This window comes from Rhamphochromis longiceps, linkage group LG23, assembly GCF_057381845.1.
Source record: "Rhamphochromis longiceps isolate RC_006_pf linkage group LG23, R_longiceps_female_GT1.1, whole genome shotgun sequence".
NCBI lineage: Eukaryota > Metazoa > Chordata > Actinopteri > Cichliformes > Cichlidae > Rhamphochromis > Rhamphochromis longiceps.
The window spans coordinates 21,457,752-21,482,072 of NC_140578.1; the positions used below are offsets into that span (position 1 = coordinate 21,457,752).

Below are 24,321 nucleotides of genomic sequence, written 5' to 3' on the forward strand. Positions count from 1 at the left end.
GCGGCCGTTCCTCCACCATGTATCTTGCCGCTGTCCGTAGTGCCTGCTCTGAAAATCGTGTAGCCCTCTGGTTTGCTTTATCGGGTGTCCTCTCCGCCAGCCAGGTTTCAAAGAAACACAGTATGGAGCACTCCTGAATTTCTTTTTGAATGGAAATCCAAGCTTGGAGTTCGTCCTTTTTATTTTCCAGAGACTGAAAGTTTGCAAGCAGTATTAGCCTTCCTTTGCTAATCATGCGCCAGAACCTTCAGTCAGCCATTCCCCATCTGCCATGCCTCCACTTCGGCTTGTTGTTCTCAGGAGAGTCCCCTGCCTCAGGCCAGCCTAGCATCAGGTCAGCATAGCGTGTTAGCTCTGGGTAGGATTCCAGCAGGTTTGGGTCAACATGTCCAAAATTACTGTGCTCTCGCAGTTTTCGCAAGAGACTAATAAGGAAGAAGAAAGTAAAAAGTAACTTTACTCTGCGATGTTGCCCTCTGAGGAGGGCCATCTTACTCGGAAGATGCTCAAGAGCTCAAGAAGATGTGGTGGGTGAAGGTAACAGTGGTCCCAGTGGTAATCGGAGCACTAGGTGCAGTGACTCCCAAGCTAGGCGAGTGGCTCCAGGAGATCCCAGGAACAACGTTGGAGATCTCTGTCCAGAAGAGCGCAGTCCTAGGAATAGCTAAGATACTGCGAAAGGCCCCCAAGCTCCCCATGCCTCTGGTAGAGGACCCAAGCCTGAAGGATAGACAGCCCACAGGGCTGTGATGGGAATTTTTTTTTTTTAAATATATGGCAGCTATGCAAGTTTGCAATTCTGCTAATTTTCTTTTTTCACAATAAGCAAAACATCCCTCTCTACACCATTTGTGCTCCCCAACAGTTTACAATATTGACAACTGCAACTATAGCACAGCATTCATATCATGACTAAATACTGATGTACTCTTATGTGGTGCTCAGTCAATCCATTGAAAAACTATTAAAAATAATTAATTTAATCAGTTTAACAAAATTAAGAAAGAAATGTAAATATTTAAGCTTTTTAAAAAGTATTATTAGTTTTAATTGATCTGAGCATTATGCTTGTAAACTGCTATAAATAAATACAAAAAACAGTTTGTTAATTAACAGCATCATGTTTTCTTAAATGTTTTGCTTGTTTTGACATTAAATGACTCTTAAATATCTTGACATGGAAGATTATTTGTTCGGGGTCTTTCTTCATCACTACAATGGTCTTCATAACATGAAACCTGGCAGAAGTTAATAAGGGGTAAAATATCTGATATATCTAATATCTAATATTATTTAATTTCCTTGCTCTGTAGGTAGGACAATAAGAAAGACAAAATCATTAATCAGTTAATAAAAATGTCCAAATTTGCTCCACAGTCTCCAGGGTGAAGACAAGATATTATTAAGATGCTCTTGCCATAGTCTTCCAGCAACATTTTAGGCTGTGTTAAGTAAGAAGCACAGTCAACAACACTGTGACTATGCCATTTCCTTCCAGGAATATTCTGTGTTCTCTGTCGGCACAAGAAATTCTTCTCAGAAACTGGGATGTTGAAAAGATCACTGATCAGATGTTTGGGATCTGTTAATGCGTCACTGTTGACCTCCACTCCAGGACAAGTATTGAAAAAGTGCTTTTAGCAAACCTTGGTAAAATAAGTGCATTGTGTATCATGTCTGTGAGCTAAATGATAAAATAAATGAATGATTAAAGGTCCGTGGGAACCAGAGATCACAAAATAAACACTCTATTGATGAAGACAGATACAAAACCACTGCCAAAGTTTCTGTTTCTGTTTGATCTGTGGATGTCAATCTAGGTTATTCGCTGAGTTTTTCAGGTAGCTTCCTCACAGGAAGTTAGCAATGACTAAAGAATGCAAGAAATGTAGACTCTCTGTGAGGAAAATATCAACGTCAGATATATTTGTTTTGATATGGCTTTTATATAAGTGTCAGATTCTTTAGTGAACAAATTTAAGAAACATGATAGCTTAAAAAAAACAAACAACTTTTTTAAGGGTCAAATAATTTTCCAAAAATATACTCTGCCAAATGGTTGATTTGTTCCTTTAAAGTAAATTTTCGAGCTGAAGCTAACCCAACTGCAAAGGTCTGTTTGCAAAGAAATAAAACCTCTTATGATGATTTATTGGTGTTTATATCATAAATGTAATTGTACTACATGACATTCTTGCTAAAATACTTTCATAAGTATGAATATATAATCATTATAATGATAATGATTTATTTATGAGATAAAAAAATCTTATGAACACTTATTTGTGGTCGTAAATCACCAATAAGTGATCATCTTAAACTTGGTGAAAAAAAAATGAGACTCTTTAAACATACTCTGGTTCTTTTTGTTTAACAAATAATAGATGGACTCCAAAACTTTGTATTTTTTCCACTATTCATTCATGCCTACAGTCGACATATAGGAGATACTGATCTTTCTAGCATGCTGGCGCAAGACCTCAAACCCTATGCTATGTACCCCAACACTGAGCCTGTTTGGATTTATCTTTAACCTATGCATCTCAGAAAGGGGGTTAGATTGGGCTGTTTATAAGACAGATTGTTCCCTATTGAACAAGAAACAAATATCTCATAAAAGGTTTCCCCCCAAGTTGCCATGCCAGCTTCTAAGGCTGAGCAACCATAATTCTGCTCCCAACCACACATTGTTTCAGAAGGAGTTGTAGCTACCAAGGTCCTCACAACCACTACCACATTTGGGAACAGACATCTGTCACTTCAGTGTGTTACTGCCCCTCTCCAAGGGCTTTGTAAATCCCAGAAATACAATATGTCCTTTGACTTGAATCCACACACAACCAAATACCACCAGAAATAAAGGGGATTTAATTTCTTATCTAATTTCTAATTTCTCTAGTCAATGAATTTTGTCATGATTCAAATCTGGTCAGTTTTGTGAACCATGCAGTTTTTGTTTTATTCTCAGTTCTGTTTGTTCTGCTTGGTCTCTTATTTTCCTCTGGAGACAATTTTATGTATGGATGTTGCTATGGATTGCTTGTTTTCTTTGTTGTTATTCTTCTCATTCATGAAAAAATAGAAACAGACTTTCCAACTATGAAAAGGCATCACCCCTGTGGGTTTCCAGTTGTGCTAACATCACCAGTCAGCCTTTTAACATGATTTACTCAGTGTGGTTTTTTGGCAAGAGGCGTGAATAAACAAAAATAATAGAAGGGAGAGATGCATACCAAATTCTCCTCTGTGTATTATTTACTTCTAATTTGTCAATAAATCTTACCAGCGGAGTTGATTAGTGTTCAGTGATGTACTCTGAACTCTTCACCACAACAGCAAACACAGATTTCAGAGGAGATGAACCAAATCCTACCTTTGTGCGTCAGCAGAGCATCATCCAAGAATTCGGCGGTGGGTCTAAAGTGCACCGAGATGTCAGCATCAGGGAAGTCGTCTACTTCAATGCCCATGTACTTAATGTTTATGCCGGCGTAAAATGACTCGTTGGTGTAGACTCCTGTACCGTGAGCTGTGTTCAGGATGTGTGTGATGCCTATTCGCTTCAGACGGGCCTTATTCACTGCAACAGACCTGGGGGGGGGGGGGGGGGGATCTGTCTTACTGTGTGTAAAATGACCCATCCAAACATTCAAGCAAACAGCTTTACTAAAAAGCCTCTGCAGAAAATGAAACCTGAGGAACATCACACTCTGGAGAAGAGCAGGGAAATAAACTTTGGAATCAGCCATCTATCACCCTGTTCTGGAGCTTTCAACCACATCACACAATATTCATCAGCTACCAAGGTTGTTTCAGTTAACACGGAACATTTATCTGAGCACTTTTTGGATTTTTAATAGACCAAAAAAAATGGTTGGATAAATTCACCAATAAAGACAGCTTGATTTACACAAAACCTCTGGAACAAGCTGTCAAGTAGACGAGTTAGGACTGTTTGTGCAGATTACTTGTTTATCGCAGACAGATCAGAAAATGGGATTTATAAAATCAATTAGAAGAGGAAAGTCTGTTTCAAGTGAATGATGAGGTGGAATTTGTCTCATATTTGGAAGGATTTCTCTAGCTATTCATTTCCAGCTATCCACTATAAGATTAAAGAAAGGAAATTATGAGAATTTTTATACATTTTTGAATCTTGTGCCATTTCGTCTGATGGGTACTTGCCATGAAAGCAAGAAAATTTGCAAAACCATTCAAAATCCATAAAAATGTAACAGAACTTTCTGTGAACCCTTACTGAAATCTGAAGTTGAACTGAAGTTCATCTTCTAGCACAGATTTGTCTTCTAAAATATCTGTGCCTATGGTCTGGAACTAAGAATAATCCTCTATGATGACTTGTGGAAAAATAATTTAAACAAAACGAGAATGCACCGACTCACTTTTCGGCAATGAAGATGTTGGGCCACACCTCATCCACGGGATTGATGGGAGCCTCTAGGCGGTCCTGCACCATGGCTCTCTGGATGTCCAGCACACAGGGTGTGTTGTAGGGGCTGCGGTCATCGATCATGTCCCTGACACGGTTGTAGAGATCTTCCACCATCAGCTGCTCAGCGGTTTCCAACATGGACTCTGGGATGGACTCAGACCGCACGCCTCGATGTGGCAACTCTGAGGAGGTAAGATAGTAATAAATATGATGGATTCTTGATTGATTTCGTTGTATTATATTAAGAAATTAATGTAAGAAGTCTGTGTGACACAGAAGACAGGATGAGGAGGTTGCGAGATGAACATCTTCAGGTATGCTACAGAACAAATCCAAGTATTTAGGATCAAAGATTTTGAGTGTAAAATTACTCCAACTGTTATGTTTGGTAATTTGTTTTGCGTCTTCCTTGATTGTCTCTGTTGCTACTTCCGACCTTATTTTGGTAATTTGCCTTTGGTTGTTTTATTTCCTGCAGTTTAGTTCTCTTTACTTTCTTTTATATTTCTGCTCTGCTGCATGTGATTTCTCTGATGGTTTCTTGTACTACGTTTTTCCCCCATGCCCCTGTTGGCTGCTCTTATTTCTTAGATTCATGTTTAGTTTGGAGTATTTGAACCTTCCTGGAATTTATCCTTTTATGGTTTATTGTGAAGATGAATCAGCTTAGGATTAAGAAGCTTTTGTTCAGAGCTCCTGCGTTTAGCCCCACTCCCCTGTGAAATCATAACAGCTATGCCACTCCTAAAGGACATACAGGGGTTTAATGTGTGCGCAGCTTCAAAAGAAGCATGCCATTAATGCAGAAACAGGTCACTGCAGCTGTCCTCATCAGCGGTCATCTTCCTCCCTGCAGATGAAACCCGTTTTGATCATTAGGCTGCCTTTAATGCAGTCCAACTTAAGAGGAGAAATTTGGTGAAGCCACGAATCTGTCATGCATCACATTAAGCTAATTTCCTCATTCCAGTGGATGGCATCTCCATGTAACAAGATGAAGGAGCAAAACGTGGATTGGCTGTGATTGAAGACTGTTGAGCCACATTAGTCTTCATTGCTTGACACACTGCATATGAATGAGGAGTGAAGAGAGACAGAGTCTGACCCCTGCGCAGTGCTCATCTGCCCTTGGATGACTTTTAAAAGTTCAGTACGGCTGGACAAAGAACAGAGAAATTCATCTGATTGTGGTTTATTATTAATCAGTTAGAATCCCCCCAGAGCTTTGCAAATACAAATCAAATTTCAGATTAAGGCTGGTGAGGAATCATGATATAAAAGCTGATTTTATTTTATTTCTTTATTTAGCCTGTAAACAGGCATCTGATGTCTGCTCTGTACTTTTCATCAATAGTTTATGATATATTTATATTTTTTGCCATTTTTGTTTATTTGTTATTAAGTGAAGGAAGCTTCTGTGTGAATTCACTTTAATTCAATTCAATTAGCGCCAAAGCACAACAAAAGTCGCCTCAAGGCGCTAGATAGAGAGAAAAACCCAACAATCATATGACCCCCTATGAGCAAGCACTTTGGCACTTTGGGAAGGAAAAACTCCCTTTTAACAGGAAGAAACCTCCGGCAGAACCAGGCTCAGGGAGGGGCGGCCATCTGTTGCGGTTGGGGTGAGAGAAGGAAGACAGGATAAAAGACATGCTGTGGAAGAGAGACAGAGGTTAATAACAGATATGATTCAATGCAGAGAGGTCCGTTAATACATAGTGAGTGAGAAAGGTGACTGGAAAGGAAAAACTCAATGCATCATGGGAATCCCCCGGAAGCCTATGTCTATTGCAGCATAACTAAGGGAGGATTCAGGGTCACCTGGTCCAGCCCTAACTATATGCTTTAGCAAAAAGGAAAGTTTCAAGCCTAATCTTAAAAGTAGAGATAGTGTCTGTCTCCTGAATCCAAACTGGAAGCTGGTTCCACAGAAGAGGGGCCTGAAAACTGAAGGCTCTGCCTCCCATTCTACTTTTAAATACTCTAGGAACAACAAGTAGGCCTGCAGAGCGAGAGCGAAGTGCTCTAATAGGGTGATATGGTACTACAAGGTCATTAAGATAAGATGGGGCCTGATTATTTAAGACCTTGTATGTGAGGAGCAGGATTTTGAATTCAATTCTGGATTTAACAGGAAGCCAATGAAGGGAAGCCAAAACAGGAGAAATATGCTCTCTCTTTCTAGTCCCTGTCAGGACTCTTGCTGCAGCATTTTGGATTAGCTGAAGGCTTTTCAGTGAGTATTTTGGACATCCTGATAATAATGAATTACAGTAGTCCAGCCTGGAAGTAATAAATGCATGAACTAGTTTTTCAGCGTCACTCTGAGACAGGATATTTCTAACTTTAGAGATGTTGCGCAAATGGAAGAACGCAGTCTTACATATTTGTTTAATATGTGCATTGAAGGACATGTCCTGGTCAAAAATGACTCCAAGGTTCCTCACAGTGTTACTGGAGGCCAAGGTAATGCCATCCAGAGTAAGAATCTGGTTAGATACCATATTTCTAGGCTTTTCATGGCCGAGTACAATAACCTCAGTTTTATCTGAATTAAGAAGCAGAAAGTTAGCGGCCATCCAGGTCTTTATGTCTTTAAGACATTCCTGCAGTTTAACTAATTGGTGTGTGTCATCTGGCTTCATGGACAGATAGAGCTGGGTGTCAACTGCATTGCAGTGAAATTTTATGCTATGTCTTCTAATGATGCTGCCTAGGGGAAGCATGTATAATGTAAACAGAATTGGTCCTAGCACTGAACCCTGTGGAACTCCATAATTAACCTCAGGGTGTGAAGAGGACTCTCCATTTACATGAACAAATTGGAGTCTATTAGATAGATATGATACAAACCAAGGTTATTATCGTTAACGAAAACTAACGAAATAACGAAAACTAGAAGTGAAAAAACATTTTCGTTAACGGAAATAAAAATAAAAACAAAAAAAGGAAAACTAACTAAAACTGTAATGAGTGTTCACAAAACTAACTAAAATTAACTGAATTTATAGCAAAAATGTGTTTAGTTTTCATTGATGTGTGCATGTCATACAATAGTCAAGGGTGAAAATGAAGTTTAGTTTCCAGATTTTTTTCTTGCTGTGTCTCAATATGCCAGCAGGTGGCAGTACGTTAGTCGAGTCGTCTGTGTTGCTGCTCCGTCCACGCGTAATCATGTCAGGAAAAGTCGGGAGAAAGCACCAGAGTCCAATTTGGGATTACTTTGAATATGACTGTGTTTTGGATAAAGCAAGTGTCTTGTAGTGGAAAGAGACAAATTATGAGGGACATTTCTAAAGGGGAAAAAAATCCCACAAACCTTAAAGTGCACTTGAAAAGCTCACACAAGAAGGCTAACCTAGCTTACCTTGAGAAGGTAAGGGAGCGCACTCAAACCTCATCCCCAGAAAACAGAAGCTAACCCCAGGCAGGGCAGCGTGATGCATCCCGAGACAACAGGACGGGGATATCTACATAACTGTGTGAGTCAATTGCCTTCAAAAGGTTTATCAATTCACTTGAACCAAAATTACGAACACCCGGTGCTGCAAGAGTTAATAGTCTCATTGGGGCCAAGATATAAATTTTATATTTGCCTGGTATCAATGGTTGTTCATCTGCCCTAATTTATTTATTTAAAGAACCCATTGGTGGGAATGTGAGTTATCTGTCTCTGCGTGTTAGCCCTGCGACAGACAGGCGACCTGTCCAGAGTGCAGGGTATGGTAGCTGGAATAGCAACATACCCAAGGATAAGCAGAAGAGAATGACTGATATGATGAAACTGGGATTTTGTTACACTTAATTATTGCAAACACAACTAAAACTATAACTGAAACTAATCAAAACTAAACTGAAACTAAGGATTTTCAAAAAAATAAAAACTAAACTAAACTAGCAAACAATTGGTAAAAACTAATTAAAACTGATATAAAATTGAAAATCTGAAGTCAAAACTAAATAAAAATAAAAACTAATGAAAATTGCAAAACTATTAAAACCCTGATACAAACCACTGCAGTGCAGTACCTGTAATACCTACAGCATGTTCTAATCGCTCTAATAGGATATTATGGTCGACAGTATCGAATGTTGCACTAAGGTCTAGCAGGACAAGCACAGAGATGAGTCCACTGTCAGAGGCCATAAGAAGATCATTTGTAACTAAAGCTGTTTCTGTGCTGTGCTGAGCTCTGAAACCTGACTGAAACTCTTCAAATAAACCATTCCTCTGCAGATGATCATTATTCTGCTGCGGATTACATTTTGGATTAAGTCTGATTATCCTGTTGGTCTTCTCTTTTTAAAAATAAATATCTGCACATCTGGATTCATTGGCCAGGTGTTTTACTCGTTCCAAGTGCATATAAAATCCACCCAGAAGCTCTGATATTTCTCTACTTGAGGGCTTTGTTAGGCCTGTTTACTTTATAAGTAAGTCTGATCTGGAGATCAGACTTACACATCATGCTGAAGCAAGGCAGCAGAAGTTTTCTAAGAAAATGTGATTAACAGCAGCTTGTTTAGAATCTCAATAAAATATGTAAAGGGCAGCTTGAGCCTCTTTCCTGTGTCGTCTCACCCTCGTTGATGATCTTCTTGGCAGCGATGGCTGATGAGAGGTGGATGGGCTCCATGAAGATGCTCTCAGCGTCAGACCCAGAGATCATGGAAAACCTGGACTCTGAGGTCATGGAGAAACTGGGAGGCACAGACAGAGAGGTTATTATTCATGAGCGCTGCGTGACTGAAAACAAGAGCCTAATGCGTCAGCTTGCACTGAAATGTTGATTGTGTTAAATGTAGTTAATGCATGAGTTTATAAAATGAGGCTGAGGCACCCTTCTGACTTTTGAATTCTTTGATGTCATTTCTGAATGAGAAAAGGTTCACTTGGTTTAATTAATCTAAATGGCTTTATAAAGTGTTCTCAGTCTGATCAAGAGCTCCTCCATCAACTACAGTGAGGTTGATTTAGACATTGTAGAAGTACTTCTTGAAGAATGCAACTTTTGTATTTTAAGGTTATGCTGAACTAAATAACTAAATGTATTTTCTGGAATCTAAAGAATGTGATAGAAATATGTTAGCTGAGACAAGAAAAGAGCTCCAGTTCACCCATCAAGGTTGCAGAACAGTGACACCATCTTCAACATCTATTATTCACAGCCATGATCAGAAGCTCACATGGACTTATGAATGTGGTGGTGATTTTGATATTTTAATTGTTTATTTTAACAATTGTACAGCATACATATTTATGACTTTAAAACTCGGGTGCAGAAGTTTGAATTTATTTATTATTTATTTATTTCTGTAATCCACATAGTCAAAAGTATATAAACAGACTGAAATATAAACAGACATTTACATCTTTTAATGTAGAGCTAAAGATTCTGCATTGTCTTTTTACTTTACAAGGCCAAGGCCCATTAACCTCATTGATTAGCCTCTGCTTGTCAGGGTCCTGGGACTGGGCGACCCAGGATCCCTGGGCAGTCATGGACCTGTGTATTATTATTATGTATTTTTGGTGTCGTTTCTCCTTCTCTGTGCGTGTACATATGTGTGTTTCTCTGTGCTGTGTTAGTCTGTGTCCCACTCATATGTTTAGGCGAGGTATGGGTGTGTATGTCTGCGGGTGTGCCTGGAGGATGGAGCTCGGCCACCTGCAGGCCTGAGGGGTGTGGCCCTGCGGAGGGACTGGCCACACCCGAAGCCACACACCTGCCGCTGATCAGGGCTCGTCGGGGGAGCTACTTAGGAGAGTCTTGGAGCTCCCACCGACGCGGGATCATTTCCTTGAGACTCCACGTTAGTCGTCCCATTGAATTGAGTTAATGTGTGTAAGTGTATGCCCGCGGTTATTTGTGTCCTGACGGCTGCGTCTATTGTTTCCCGCAGGAGGAGCGTGGAAGGCACGAAGAGCAGCGAGCACCGGGGGGTGCTGACACGGGAGCGGAGAGCACAGAGACACGAACTATTCACGCAGAGACACGACACGGGAGTCTGGGAGAACACGGGGATTTATTGTTGTTTTTGTTCCACTCTGTAAATAAACACACTGTTTATACATAGAGCACCGCGCCTGGGTCCTCCTTCCCCCACATCCCCACGGTCTGCCAGCCAGACCGTGACACTGCTGCTGGGTTTATCTTTGCCAGCATGAAATTTTTAAGATTGGGCTTAAAACTTTCCATTTTGACAAAGCTTATAAATGTAGTTAGGGCTGAAGACTGGTCGAACATACAGTGAGAATTATGGCAGAGGCTTTTTACCCTGTGTGGATAAGAGAAAATCCAAAATAAACTGAAACTAGTCCACCCAGTTTTTGTTTTTGAATTCTTGCACATTTCATTTACACCAAAATGTAGAAAAACTAAAAAAGGATATAAGCGTTGTGTAATTCCATTACAGTCCCATAAGAGCTAAGCAGGAGCTTGGAAACCAGACCTCTAGAGGAATGTGAGACACTTCAAAGAGGTGCTTTATTTTAACTGCAGGTGGATTGAGCTAAAGTGATGAACAAGGAGTTGGAGGCGACGTATACAGAGGACCTTCCTGCTGCAAATGTCAGAAGTACATTTACTTTAAAATACAATCAAAAGAAAAAACTGAAATCAGACATGAAAATTTGGTTTGACTTTCACAAGTTTTAAATCTACTGCAGCATTCATGAGAGATGTTCTATGTAGCACCACCTTCCGTGTAAAAACTGTAGTTTACAACTGATTTTACACCCTCACACTGGGGGTATAACAGCTATCCAAACCACAGTTATTCACTGAAACCACAGCAGCGTTCATACTTTGTTTTTTCTTTACAGAGGATGAAAAAACACAAGTTTCATCACTTATGAACAAAAATAAACTCTACTATTCTGATTTATTTCTAATTTGCTTTTCAGTTTAATCGGGGCTCCACATATCACAGCACAAAAAGGTGGAATTAAAATACAGTACTGCCAAATCTTCATTTCACTTTGTGGTCTCAGTTTTATAGTATTTTTTTTTAGCGGGATTCAATGTGAAACAGAAGGTTTTTCACATCAAAGTGGGCTTAACGTCCTTAATTTTCATGCACAAATTACATTAAATAATTTAAGGCACACATATTTTATTGTATATGTAACTTCTTCAATTTAAGCCATTAACCATGGCTCCAAGCTATTTGTACGAGAAGGAAACACGCATTAAAAAGAGATTTGTAAAACAGGAAACAAGCTAAATATGGCATACATATTTATAGCTCTTATTTTTTCATGTGTAATGAATTACTTAAGACATCTTTGGACCATGGTGAGAATCTCCCGTTCCACCACATCTCAAAAGTGCTCTGTTGGATCGAGATCTGAATGTCATGGCAGAAATCAGTGTCATCAGACCAGGCAACATTTTTCCAGTCCTCTGTGGTTCACAGTGTGGTCTCCTGCTGCTGTAGTCGATCTGCTTCAAGGTTCGACATGTTGTGCATTCAGAAATTCTCCTCCACATATCTTGGTGGTAACAAGTGGTTATCTAAGTTATGGTTGCTTTCCTATCAGCTCAAAGCAGTTTGATCATTCTCTTCGGACTTCTGACATCAACAAGGCATTTTTGCTCTGTCTGAAAAACCCCTGAGATAGTTATGTAGAAAAATCCCAGTAAATCAGCAGTGCTATTTTCAAAATCACTTAATTCCTCTCCTCCCTCATGCTCATTCTGATGCTCAGTTTGAAGTTCAGCATGTCGTCTTGAGCGTGGCTGCACGGAGTTACACTTGTGGGGTTGGCTGATCAGATATTTGTGTTAATAAGCAAATCTGCAGGTCACATTAGACAGCCGCTCCTCTCTGAGGAGAAAAGGGAATTTTTCCTTCCCACAGTCCAATGATTGCTAGGGGTTCATATGATTGTTGGGGTTTTCTCTCTATGTATTATTGTAGTTCACCTTACAGCGACTTGAAGCAACTGTTGTTGTGATTTGGTGCTGTATAAATATAATGGAATGGAATTGAATTAAACAGGTGTACCTAATAACGTGTCAAAGAAGTGTAAATGCATTTAAATGGGGTAAAGCGAACATTTTACTGGGAAACTACACAGTAATAGTTTTGCAGTGATACAAAACCTGTGAAAATGGAAGATTTGATTTAAATTTTGAACACTGAAGCAGGAATTGTGCAGTGTTTTCATGTTTGACAGAATCTGTTAATTTCCCAGTCAGTAAACCTGAGTCTGGTGTTCTGTGTTTAAAACTTGGCTCTTACTTTGGGGAGGGACAGCGAAGGTAATGAGATTGGACTCCACGGACGCTCTTCTCCTCCTCTTCTTCCTTTCCATCAGGCACCATCTGATCACCTCGCTCTCCATGTTCATTGGCCGACGCCATGGCAACCAATATGCCTCCTTCCCTTGCCTCTGATGAACCTGGATCCCTACTGACAGAAGAAAATAAATAATTGTGCTGTTTTTCTCTTTAGAGACATCAACAAAATAAAAGCATACTTCATCCTCACTGACTCTCAACTTTTTTCCTGTAACTTGTGCGATGTTTTCACTATTTTATAGATCAATTTAAATAAATGAATAACACGTACATGAGTACTCTCTAAAACGTCTTGACAAAAGTGTGACACCAGACATTTAATATGATGCTAAGTCTATATTTTTGTCAACAGTTCAGCATTGTCATCTGAGTTAATGCCAAAGTTTAATGGAAAAAAAAACAAACTGTCATGCGCCGTGGTGCGCGGGCACGAAAGGATCCAGGCGCAGACTCCGAGCTAACAAAAGACACTTTATTAAAACAACGAAAGGCGACCCGGGGAAAGTAGAGAGCAAAACAGAAACTAAAAATCCGGGGAAACAATGACACGAGGAAGCCGGGATCGGGACGGCGGGGGGCTGCAATAGAAAGGGGAGATGATTACTAGGGAGCCAGGAAGCGGGGAGAACATATCAGGACTGAGTTAGAGTAGGGGCTTACGATAGAACGGAACCGTGGGAGCTCGGGAGGGAAGTGTGGCAGTCCGTGGGGGCAGGAAGTCCGTGGAATGGCGAGTGGGCCAGGTGAGCGCCGCGAGATCCAGTTGAGCCGGAGGACAGGCAGGTAGCAGACGCCGAGTAGAAATCTGGACAGAAGTAGGCAGGTTAAACAAAGTTCCAAGCAGAAGAGAATACACACTTTTCGTGGAAGTCTGGTTACCACTGTGGGGATGACTACGGACTGGCGTGGAGCATCCGTCAGCGCCGGATTAAGTGGATCTCCGTGTAATCACCGGGATGGAGAGCAGGTGTGCTAGTGATGGCCCAGCCCGGGGGTGTGGCTACCCGAGCATCACGCATTCCACAGACCATGGCACAAACAAAACAGAAACATGATTTTTTTAAAAGATCAAAATTTGTAACTTATTTTCTTAATAAATTTCAACTTTAATTAACATTAAATTAGACTATATTTGGTCAAAATTAAGCTAAATTATTATAAAGATATTGTTCTATCACAATAATTTGATTGCACGTAAAATATCACAAAAAGGACAAAAAATTTTTTTGCACTGTACTAAAGTGACTGTACTAATGAAGTTGCATGAATTTGTGAGCAGTATTTCACTGTTTAATAATCTTTAACTTAAGTTTATTGATGGACAAAACAACAGCACAAAGAAAAGGACACTGAAAATAAATATTTCCTCAATCATGCACTATAAAAAATATGACCTGTCATGTCTATTTTAATTAAACCGTATCGCAGATTTAAACTACAGAAGTAGACCCACAGTCCTTTAGGAACAGACACATTTTAATTCCAGGTCTACAAAAAACAAACACACACAAAAAAACCCAGAACATGAAATGCAGAAAGCTGTGTTAGTTCCAGTTCTCGAATAGTTGATGGACATATGCATATTTGGTGCTGCTGTCCCTCATTCTCACTGCTTGCGTGTCTGGATGCGGTTGAATTTGGGAGCACCAGTTTACAGGAGTCTTCAGGCCTGGCAGGTGTGCCCTGCAAGGTGGCTGGCCACACCTGAGGAAATGACCACACACACACCTGCAGCTGATCAAGGCTCGTCGGAGGAGCTACTTAGGAGTGTGGCGGAGCTCTCTCCGACGCTGGATTGTTGTGTGACTACCCATCAGTGTTTTCAACATATTAGTGAGTGTAAGCCAGCCACAGTTTGAACGTGTCTAAAGTCTGCCTCTGTTATTTCTCACGGGGAACGTGGAAACGAGAGGGCAGCAAGCACGGGGTGCGTGGACACTTGGAAGTGAGGACACAGAGCACAGACACTGGGAGGAAGACACGGCACGGGAGTCTGGGGTGCACAGGGATTTATTTTTGTGTGATTATTTACTTCACTGTAAATAAATGTATTGATTTCATTGAAGAGTCCTGCATTTGTGGTCCCATTTTCCCCCGTTCCCACAGTTTGCCAGTGCTAACCATGACAGTTTTGATGTGTTAACTAATTATAGAGAAAAGTAAAAAATCACAGTGGTCATTATGTGTTCAGACACACTCCTCTCCCCTACATTAGCTACATGAAGTTATATCTACAAATCGGTATCTGTGCAGTTATTGGCAGTATTGACAATATTGGATCAACATCAAAATATACAGCATTGCACAGTACTAGTCTACATGATACTTGGTTTTAATACTTGCATAAACACTGACTGGCTCTAAGTGGAATTGATGGTGTTAAACAGAAAAGGAAAACTCAGATTTCTAATTGCCCTGCTCTCATTAAGCTCAACATATGTAGCTTGAGTTTATGTCAGTGACAGTGATTAATAATCAGCCTGAGGGGAGGTCAGATTAAGATTTAAGAAGTCTGATTCTTTCTTCTTGTTTTTCTCTCAGCTGTGATTACAGCTGAAATAAGTCAAAACACCAAATATTCTTTCAGTTATATTGATCGACAGTCAGTAAGGGTCAACAACAGGCAGCCATGACTAAGATACTAAGCAATCAGACAGAGCCTCATGTTGCTATAAGTGTGTGTGTGTGTGTGTGTGTGAGCTGAGGCCTTCCAGCAAGTCTATTTTTAAGGCGGTGACAGCTGCCTCAGCCTGCAGGCCTCACAGCAGTGCTGAGACCTAACAGCTCTGAGCCTTAAACAGCAGCAGAGGAAGAGCTGCTCTCAGATCAGATCAGATGTGTGAAAATTCAGAAATAATAAACAGGACTTCAGCTGCATAGAAAACATCTCCTACCTGTGTCAGTGTGTGTGTCTGAGAGTGAGTGTGTTTTCCTACCTCTGTCTGAAAGGTGCTCCTCTGAAGCCGACTCCGAGCGCTCTGACACAGACTCCTAAAGTTAGACCCTCTCACCTCCCCCCACCCTGGACCGCCTGGCCAGTGGAGGCCTTGACACCTGACACCAGAGCTGTGGAGTAACTGAGTACTCTTACTCGAGTACAGTTCAGTTAACCTTTACTTAAACAGGCCTCATTAAAAGACACAACCAAACCGAGATGGAGAGACACACACTGATAAAAATGCAAATTAAATGCAAATTAAGGAAATGTTTATTGAATAACATGCATTGCAGGAGGATTCAGCTTTCTCTAATTTCACTGAGATTTACATCCACAAGATGATTATGTCTCCTTCCCTCCTATTACCTTTCCTCCCTTGTCTTTTTTCACATACTTCTTCTTTCTTCCTTGATTCCTTTGGTTTCTTTTCTCAGTCCTTTTCTCTCCTCTTCTTTTCCACCTTTGTTTCTTTACTTCCTGTTCATTTCCTCCTACCTTTTAAACGGATCTGCCTCCCACTGCCTTTCTTCCTGCATTTCCTTCCTTTTCTTTAGTTTATTCCCTACCAACAAAAATTTGGTTGGGGTATTGTCGTGGTAATTTCATCTATCTCGGTCTATTACTTCTGCATTACATTTAAAATTTGGTGTTCTTAATACCTAGCAATGTTGATTCTTGTAAAATAAGGAGATAAGGTCAGCAAGCCCACTTTCATATTAAATCCTTCTTAAAAACACATTTTTTATAGGTGAATTGTATGAGAGTTACTTCTATCTATCTACCTTTTCTGTGAAAAGATAGGTTACATCTGATAAGCGTATGTCTTATATGTAACAAAGTTACATTGTTGCATTAGAAAACTTTATCGCATTTATGTTGTAGATACATTGTACAGTACATTGTATTCATTTTCTTTAAAGTTACAATGTTGTTACATCATCAGCAATGCTGCAAGCTTATCAAATAATGACCAAAAACATCATGAAATGTGTTTGGAGGTCAGTTTCTTTTTAATTTATTCATGACGTTTTTTTTCTTCAGAGCTTTCCTTTTATTGAGTCCTTTTCTTTCTCTCCTTTACACTTTTGTAAAGTTTCTTTCTTTGCCCTTTCTCTCTACTCCTCTGTTGCCCTCCCCTTTTCTTCACTTAGTGTTTTTTCCTGTATTCTGGTTTCAGACAGCAGGTAAACTCTCTGCGTTATAGTCACTCGGCATAATAACACATTGACTTTGAAACACAGGAAACAAAGCTTCTAAAAGAAAGGAAAAGTAAGAAATAAAAACTCCACACTGATGTATCACTGGACTTCAGCAAACAACTGATAAGTGCCTTCCTGTCCTTTCAGTGCACAGAACTATTTTTATTTTTGCTTTTGTAACACGACCTCCCGTAGAAAGCTGATTTTCTCAGTCAATGGTAGGAACTACAGTCTCCCAACTGTGTTTGTGTGTGTCTGTGTTTATCTGCAGTCAGATGACAATCATCTGGACTATTTATAGTCTGAGAATGCAGCTAATTTAAGTCACACACACTCACACACACACTGATATTATGAGCTCATTATTTAAAGGCTCACAAAATGAATTCCAATTACTGGATGTTTCAGCAGATCAAACTGAATTTAAACTCCTCTTTTCCCATGAGAGTCTATTTCCACTTCACGTGATGTGTTTCAACTTAGTCTCATTAGATTAATAAGATACACGAGTCTTCCTGCATGCATGTAGAGCTAATTATGGAAAGACTTTATTTACTGTAACTGCTGAATAAAAAGCAGGAAAAGCTCTTGGATAAAATATTATAATAATCACAATTTCAGAGTCTGCCTGTGGTGATTTCTAATCCAGCTGTTTTAAGCAGGAACATTGACATTAATACGATGATATTTTTCTGCTTCTGCAGATCAACTCTTTATCATTTGCTACAAAATTAATGATTTTGCAGACATTGATCTTCACACCACACCGTCCAGTCCATTACAGGGGTGACATACACACAGACAGAAAACCTACGGCCAGTTCAGGGCCTTTTTTTCTGCCTGTGTCCTTAAAATCAGTCTTGAAGGAAACCCTAAATGAAGCTATAGGATAGAGGAGGATTGGCAGAGGAGCTGTGACTGAGAACACATACAGTGGGGCAAAAAAGTATTTAGTCAGCCACCGATTGTGCAAGTTCCCCCACTTAAAATGATGACAGAGGTCAGTAATTTGCACCAGAGGTACACTTCAACTGTGAGAGACAGAATGTGAAAAAAAAATCCATGAATTCACATGGTAGGATTTGTAAAGAATTTATTTGTAAATCAGGGTGGAAAATAAGTATTTGGTCACCTCAAACAAGGAAAATCTCTGGCTCTCACACACCTGTAACGTCTTCTGTAAGAAGCTTTTCTGTCCCCCACTCGTTACCTGTATGAATGGCACCTGTTTGAACTCATCATCTGTATAAAAGACACCTGTCCACAGCCTCAAACAGTCAGACTCCAAACTCCGCCATGGCCAAGACCAAAGAGCTTGGGTCCTGGTTGGTGTGTTGCCGGGGTTGTGGGCGGGTGGGTGCATGGGGGCCCAGCCCTGGAGCAGGGTGCCGCCGGTGCGTCGAGCCACCTGGGGGGCTCTTCAACTGGTGGGGGAGATTGTCACATCTTGCAGGAGCTTTCCTCTCCTCAGGAGCTGCCTCTGCAGGAGGGGGAGATACAGGAGAGGTGGAGGAAGATCTCAGCCTGGGTGTTTATTGTCTTATGTAGTCTGGAAGATGAGTGGATGGTGGGGTGGGTGCAGTTTTCTCTGTGGTGGGGTTGGGTGGACTGTCCCGGGCTCTGTGGGGCCGGGCGGCGCTGCTGCACTGGGCCCGGTCTGGATGGGCCTGGGCCCCCTTTCCCTGGCGGGTCGCGGAGTATGGGGGTGCCTACTGGGGTCAGCGGGGGAGCTGGCCCCAGGGAGGGGTCACTTGCCCCTCCCTTCCTTCCCTCCCCATCTCCAGCTGCCTCCCTCTTCCCGCTCCACCACAACCACCCACACATGCAGGGCCTTGGAGTAGGGATATGTCACCAGGGTGCAGAGGAGGCTACCCCCCCCCCCCCCCCCCCCCCCCCCCCTCTGTCCCCTTCTGGCTGCCTCTGCCTCAATTTTATCCCACAACTTAGACATTCACATTACTCACACTCTCATTACACATACATATAGGATCTTGGGGGTGGGCACGCTACACGGAGTCCAAAGTACCATCAGGGTGTACACCCCACCCCTGGCATCGTTGCCCACCTCTCAATTTTAAATACACGTAGACATTGAGGGCTATCAGGAGGGACCATGCGCTTACCTGCTGCTCTCTGGCAGGTAGCTCCAAGCCCTCCTGGGTTTTAAATGCACCTTAGAACACACATGCATCAACACTACAATGAGCGGGTGGAGGGAGGTTCGGAGTCTTCTCTCACCCCCGTTCTCTGCGACCTGCTGGAGCAGGGGGGCTAGGACTAGGAGGAGGAGTTGGCCGTCCGACTGCGGTCTGGAGTGTGGGGCCTCCCTGCTGCTGCGGAGTCGGGGCGGTCTGCCTCCCCCCACCGCAGGGAAAAGGGAAACACCACCTGGGTCTGGGTGCAGTTCCCCCCTCCCGGGGCGGGGGCACCTAGACCCGGTTTGTAGAGTACGCTTGGGGAGTGTGATCGTGTGTACAACGTCTCTTTATGTCTGTCTCCACGTTGGTTGAGTGTGGAGTAAGTACATATGAGAGCATGAGGGTGGGAATGGATGTTTGTATCTGTGTGTGCCTGTATGTCTGTGTCTATATGTCAGGTTGGGTGTCAGGCGCCACCTCTCTGGGGACATCTCAGGCCCTCCAAGGTTTGGAGGCCTATCTCCCCCTACCACCACTTCCCCTGCCAGTGGCGGACTCCCTCAGACATCGGTGCGTTGGTGGTTCTTTGTGTCCGGGGATGGGCGTCCAGGTACACACCGGCTCACTCCTTGGCGGCCGCTTATCGGGGCCTGGAGCCTGGGGCTCGCTCGGGCCACTTCGGAGGTGGGGTGCCCCCGGCCTCTCGGCCTGGGGCTCGGTCACTCAGGCACAGCTGGCTGCCGGCGGAGCTCACGGGCGCGTCACTGCAACTCCCCCTGGCTTCTGCTCCGCGGCTGCTGAGTGAGCCCTCATCTGGGACTCTCCTCAGCTCTTTCCGGGACAGTGGCGCGGCTGCCCCTCTGTTGGTCTTCCTTGGTCTCTTGTGTTCTGGGGGCCTCTGGATGTCTGGAGTTTTGATCTCCTCCACACCTGCTTCACGCCCTGGAGGACGGGGCTGTGGCCCCCCCACACCCTCTAGCAGATTATTACATGAAGGAACCTTTTAAAAAAACAAAAAACAAGCGCGTCCATGCTCACAGGTGTACACACGGGTGATCACACCCACAAGCTACACCCTTTTTGGCTCCTACCTCAAAGCACACTGTGTTCTGTTGATCTTATGTGCTGCACAATAATGTTTAACATTTAGTATTTACTGTCATATTCCCATATATCATTGTGATGTTGTTTATTCTATTACTCTTGTTCTCTTCTGCCTGCTTTCTTTTTTCTTTCTCAGCAGGTGACCCAGGTGATTGATATATGCATTTTTTTTTCTCTGCCCGTTCTGTTGGTTTTTGTCTTTTGCCCTTCTCCCCCGTCCCTCTTCTCAGCTGTTTCTCTTTCCCTCTTTCTTTCTCCCCTTCTTTCCCCCAGTCAAGTCTGTCCCGTATTCAGTAAGTGAAAATAAAATAAACAATAAAAGGTGAATCAAATGGACCATTACGGCAAGGCTGGGATGGTCAGTTTGGTAAAGTAAATCCGTTGGGCATCTTTCTTTGCCTTTAGACAACAATTCTGATGGCAAAAGAGCCAAACGGGACAGGCCAAAAAAAAAAAAAAAAAAAAAAAAAAAAAAAAGAAGCTTTTCTGTCCCCCACTCGTTACCTGTATGAATGGCACCTGTTTGAACTCATCATCTGTATAAAAGACACCTGTCCACAGCCTCAAACAGTCAGACTCCAAACTCCGCCATGGCCAAGACCAAAGAGCTTTCGAAGGACACCAGGAAAAGTATTGTAGACCTGCACCAGACTGGGAAGAGTGAATCTACAATAGGCAAGCAGCTTGGTGTGAAAAAATCAACTGTGGGAGCAATCATCAGAAAATGGAAGACATACAAGACCACTGATAATCTCCCTCGATCTGGGGCTCCACGCAAGATCTCATCCCGTGGGGTCAAAATGATCATGAGAACGGTGAGCAAAGATCCCAGAACCACACGGGGGGACCTGGTGAACGACCTGCAGAGAGCTGGGACCAAAGTAACAAAGGTCACCATCAGTAACACACTACAACGGCAGGGAATCAAATCCCGCAGTGCCAGACGTGTTCCGCTACTGAAGCCAGTGCATGTCCAGGCCCGTCTGAAGTTTGCCAGAGAGCACATGGATGATACAGCAGAGGATTGGGAGAATGTCATGTGGTCAGATGAAACCAAAGTAGAACTTTTTGCTATAAACTCAACTCGTCGTGTTTGGAGGAAGAAGAATACTGAGTTGCATCCCAAGAACACCATACCTACTGTGAAGCATGGGGGTGGAAACATCATGCTATGGGGCTGTTTTTCTGCCAAGGGGACAGGACGACTGATCCGTGTTAAGGACAGAATGAATGGGGCCATGTATCGTGAGATTTTAAGCCAAAACCTCCTTCCATCAGTGAGAACTTTGAAGATGAAACGAGGCTGGGTCTTCCAACATGACAATGATCCAAAACACACCGCCCGGGCAACAAAGGAGTGGCTCCGAAAGAAGCATTTGAAAGTCCTGGAGTGGCCTAGCCAGTCTCCAGACCTCAACCCCATAGAAAATCTGTGGCGGGAGTTGAAAGTCCGTGTTGCTCGGCGACAGCCCCAAAACATCACTGCTCTTGAGAAGATCTGCATGGAGGAATGGGCCAAAATACCAGCTACTGTGTGTGCAAACCTGGTAAAGACCTATAGTAAACGTTTGACCTCTGTTATTGCCAACAAAGGTTATGTTACAAAGTATTGAGTTGTATTTTTGTTATTGACCAAATACTTATTTTCCACCCTGGTTTACGAATAAATTCTTTACAAATCCTACCATGTGGATTCATGGATTTTTTTTTCACATTCTGACTCTCACAGTTGAAGTGTACCTCTGGTGCAAATTACTGACCTCTGTCATCATTTTAGGTGGGGGAACTTGCACAATCGGTGGCTGACTAAATACTTTTTTGCCCCACTGTAAGTGTTTTTAACCCTCTGTGTATAAAGTGGTGTGAGATACAGCTCTGCTGTAGTATGGCAGGAAGGGACAAAGCTGCTATATAAGATGATAAACTGTGAGGTTGAGCCCCCTCTTTACTGTCATGCTCTTATTTTGAAAATGTTGGTCCCTTTATAATTGAGTCAGTATAAAAGAGCCTTTCCTGGGTTGACTTTTCCTGTTTCTTCTTTTCTTGGTTTCACCATTTTTCCCTTTTTTTTTTAAAAAAAAACAACAACTTTGCTTTGCTTTCTTTGTTTTCCCTCTTTTGTAAGGTTTTCACCCATGTCCAAGTGTTTCTATAGTCCCAACTCCCCACCTGTCCTCCTGACTGTTTACCCTTCTGTGGATACCTGGATTGCAATTTTATTTATTTATTCAGTAAAACCAAACCTTTCTATTAGCATGTTTTGTGTTTAACTCCTCTCTCCCATCAACGCCTCATAACACGAAAGAGAAAAGAAAAAAAAAGCTAACATTTCATAATAGCCTGAGGTGTTCGGCTGGGAATGATGATTATGGCGTCCCTTTGTAACCATGGTTACTCACTCTTGCATACCTGTGTGCACAGTTTAACAGAAGGAACAGAGACACTGCTGTTAACACTGACATTACTCTGAGCAGCAGGCATGATTTTATGGTCACAGTGTGACAGACATGGACATTTCTCACTGGCCTCTGAAGTTTCCTTTAATAACTTTGTTGTGAGTAATGAATTTATTTTTCAATTAGGCCTAAGTGAGAAATTGGACACTGGAGAAGTGTGTGAATGTCTGGCTCGGTGCGTCACAGATTGTACTGAGCCACAGTGAGATTACAGTGGGTCCAAATTCACCCTCCTAAGTTTGTATCTGAGGCAATGTCCATGTCTGCTGTAGCAGCAACAGAAGACAACACATCCTCTGCCTCCTCTTGCCTGGGCCTTGAATATTTCTTTTTTTTCCTCTTTTTTTTTCTTTAAAAAAAAGCTTCTGATATATAGTTGAAGTGCTTGATCTAGTTAGTCACCACAGCTGCTGAGACACAACGCTTACAGCTTACATAGCAATGCTATGTTGGATCTGCTGAAAGGATGCTGATTAAGAGGCTAAATAGAAGAAAGCCCATGCAATGTTCAAACTGCAAAAAACTATGGGTTACATCTCAGATGCTACAGACCTCATAATAAGAAAAACGACCAAGTATGACTTGTTTGAAAGGATTTCCCGGTATAAGCCTCTTCTCGCTAAAAAGAACATGGCAGCTTGAATACTTGAATACTTATAGAATAATATCCTTTGAACATATGAGCCCAACGTGGAGCTGTCACTGAGCTGACCATGAACTCCTCTGTATACCAACGTATTCTAGAGTCAAATGTGAGGACTTCTGTCTAACAGCTAAAGCTTGGACCAAACTGGATGCCAAGCACTGCAGAAAATGTACAACAGAATGGCTGAAAAAGAAAAAGATAGAGGCCCAGTCAAAGTCCAAATGTCAACCTGATTGAAATGCTGCCGAGGGACTTTAAGAGGGCCGTGCATAAATGAGTGCATACACACCTCTATGAAGCAAGAAGAGAGGGTCAAAATTCCCCCATAACCATGTGAGAGACTGATAAAGTGGAACATTGAATGATGAATTCAGTTTGTTGCAGTTAAAGGGGGTTCCACGAGCTACTGAATCACAGAGCGTTTGCCACAGGACTGCAAAGAAATCTTTCTTTTTCACATGACTGTGACAATATAAACAGGTCCAGGAATACTGTCATGTTGAGATCATTAAATGCCTGCTTTAAAAAACAAACAAACAAACAAACAAAAAACAGTGGGTAAATGATGGAACTGTTCCAATCAGCATATTTAATAAAAACAACAACAACAAGGAAGGCTCCTTAAGTAGAACACCTACTTCACTCCTTAACTCCTGGTGTCTGATTGTATCTCTGGTGGAAGGGACTGTGACCTACCAAAGAACCATGTGCTCAGACTGAGGAATGAAAATGGAGCATCCAGGGAAAACTTGAGCAGTCAGTGGACTTTCACACATGACACATTTGACTCTCACAAAAACCACTGTTTTTCTCTTAATTTCACATTATTTATTTTCTACTTTTTTCATTTTTAGCTTCTTTTGGTGTTTGGTTCCTTTAGGCCTGTTACAAAATAAAACTTACGATAAGCCCAGTTCCGCCTAAAGTAAGCCTAGCTCTTTATTCAAGGCATTTATAAATGATATATTGACAGTTCATTAATATTTAGTAACCATTTATCTATCTTCAATAAGTTGTTGATCATCACAAGGACAAGAAGATATAACTCGCATAGGAGGCAGGACAGAACCAAATCCAG

The 24,321-nt window shown here is 41.9% G+C and overlaps 1 protein-coding gene across 3 annotated transcripts in view; it reads right to left on the bottom strand.

Annotated features, from left to right (window-relative positions):
• Positions 1 to 15,778, bottom strand: part of styxl2 (serine/threonine/tyrosine interacting like 2) — a 35,669-nt gene extending 19,891 nt beyond the window's left edge. Inside the window, exons 1-7 of one of the 3 annotated variants that reach the window (XM_085397504.1) lie at positions 15,699 to 15,778; positions 13,642 to 13,762; positions 13,423 to 13,567; positions 12,704 to 12,871; positions 9,039 to 9,157; positions 4,404 to 4,635; positions 3,374 to 3,591 (exon numbers count right to left, since the gene is read on the bottom strand). In XM_085397504.1, coding sequence (XP_085253630.1) covers positions 3,374 to 3,591; positions 4,404 to 4,635; positions 9,039 to 9,157; positions 12,704 to 12,825 — 691 coding nt within the window. In that variant the 5' untranslated portion in view covers positions 12,826 to 12,871; positions 13,423 to 13,567; positions 13,642 to 13,762; positions 15,699 to 15,778. Of the gene's footprint in view, positions 1 to 3,373; positions 3,592 to 4,403; positions 4,636 to 9,038; positions 9,158 to 12,703; positions 13,341 to 13,422; positions 13,568 to 13,641; positions 13,763 to 15,698 lie in introns of all 3 variants that reach the window. The other 2 variants (XM_085397503.1, XM_085397502.1) reach the window with 2 other exon arrangements.
• Positions 15,779 to 24,321: the final 8,543 nt, after the last annotated feature.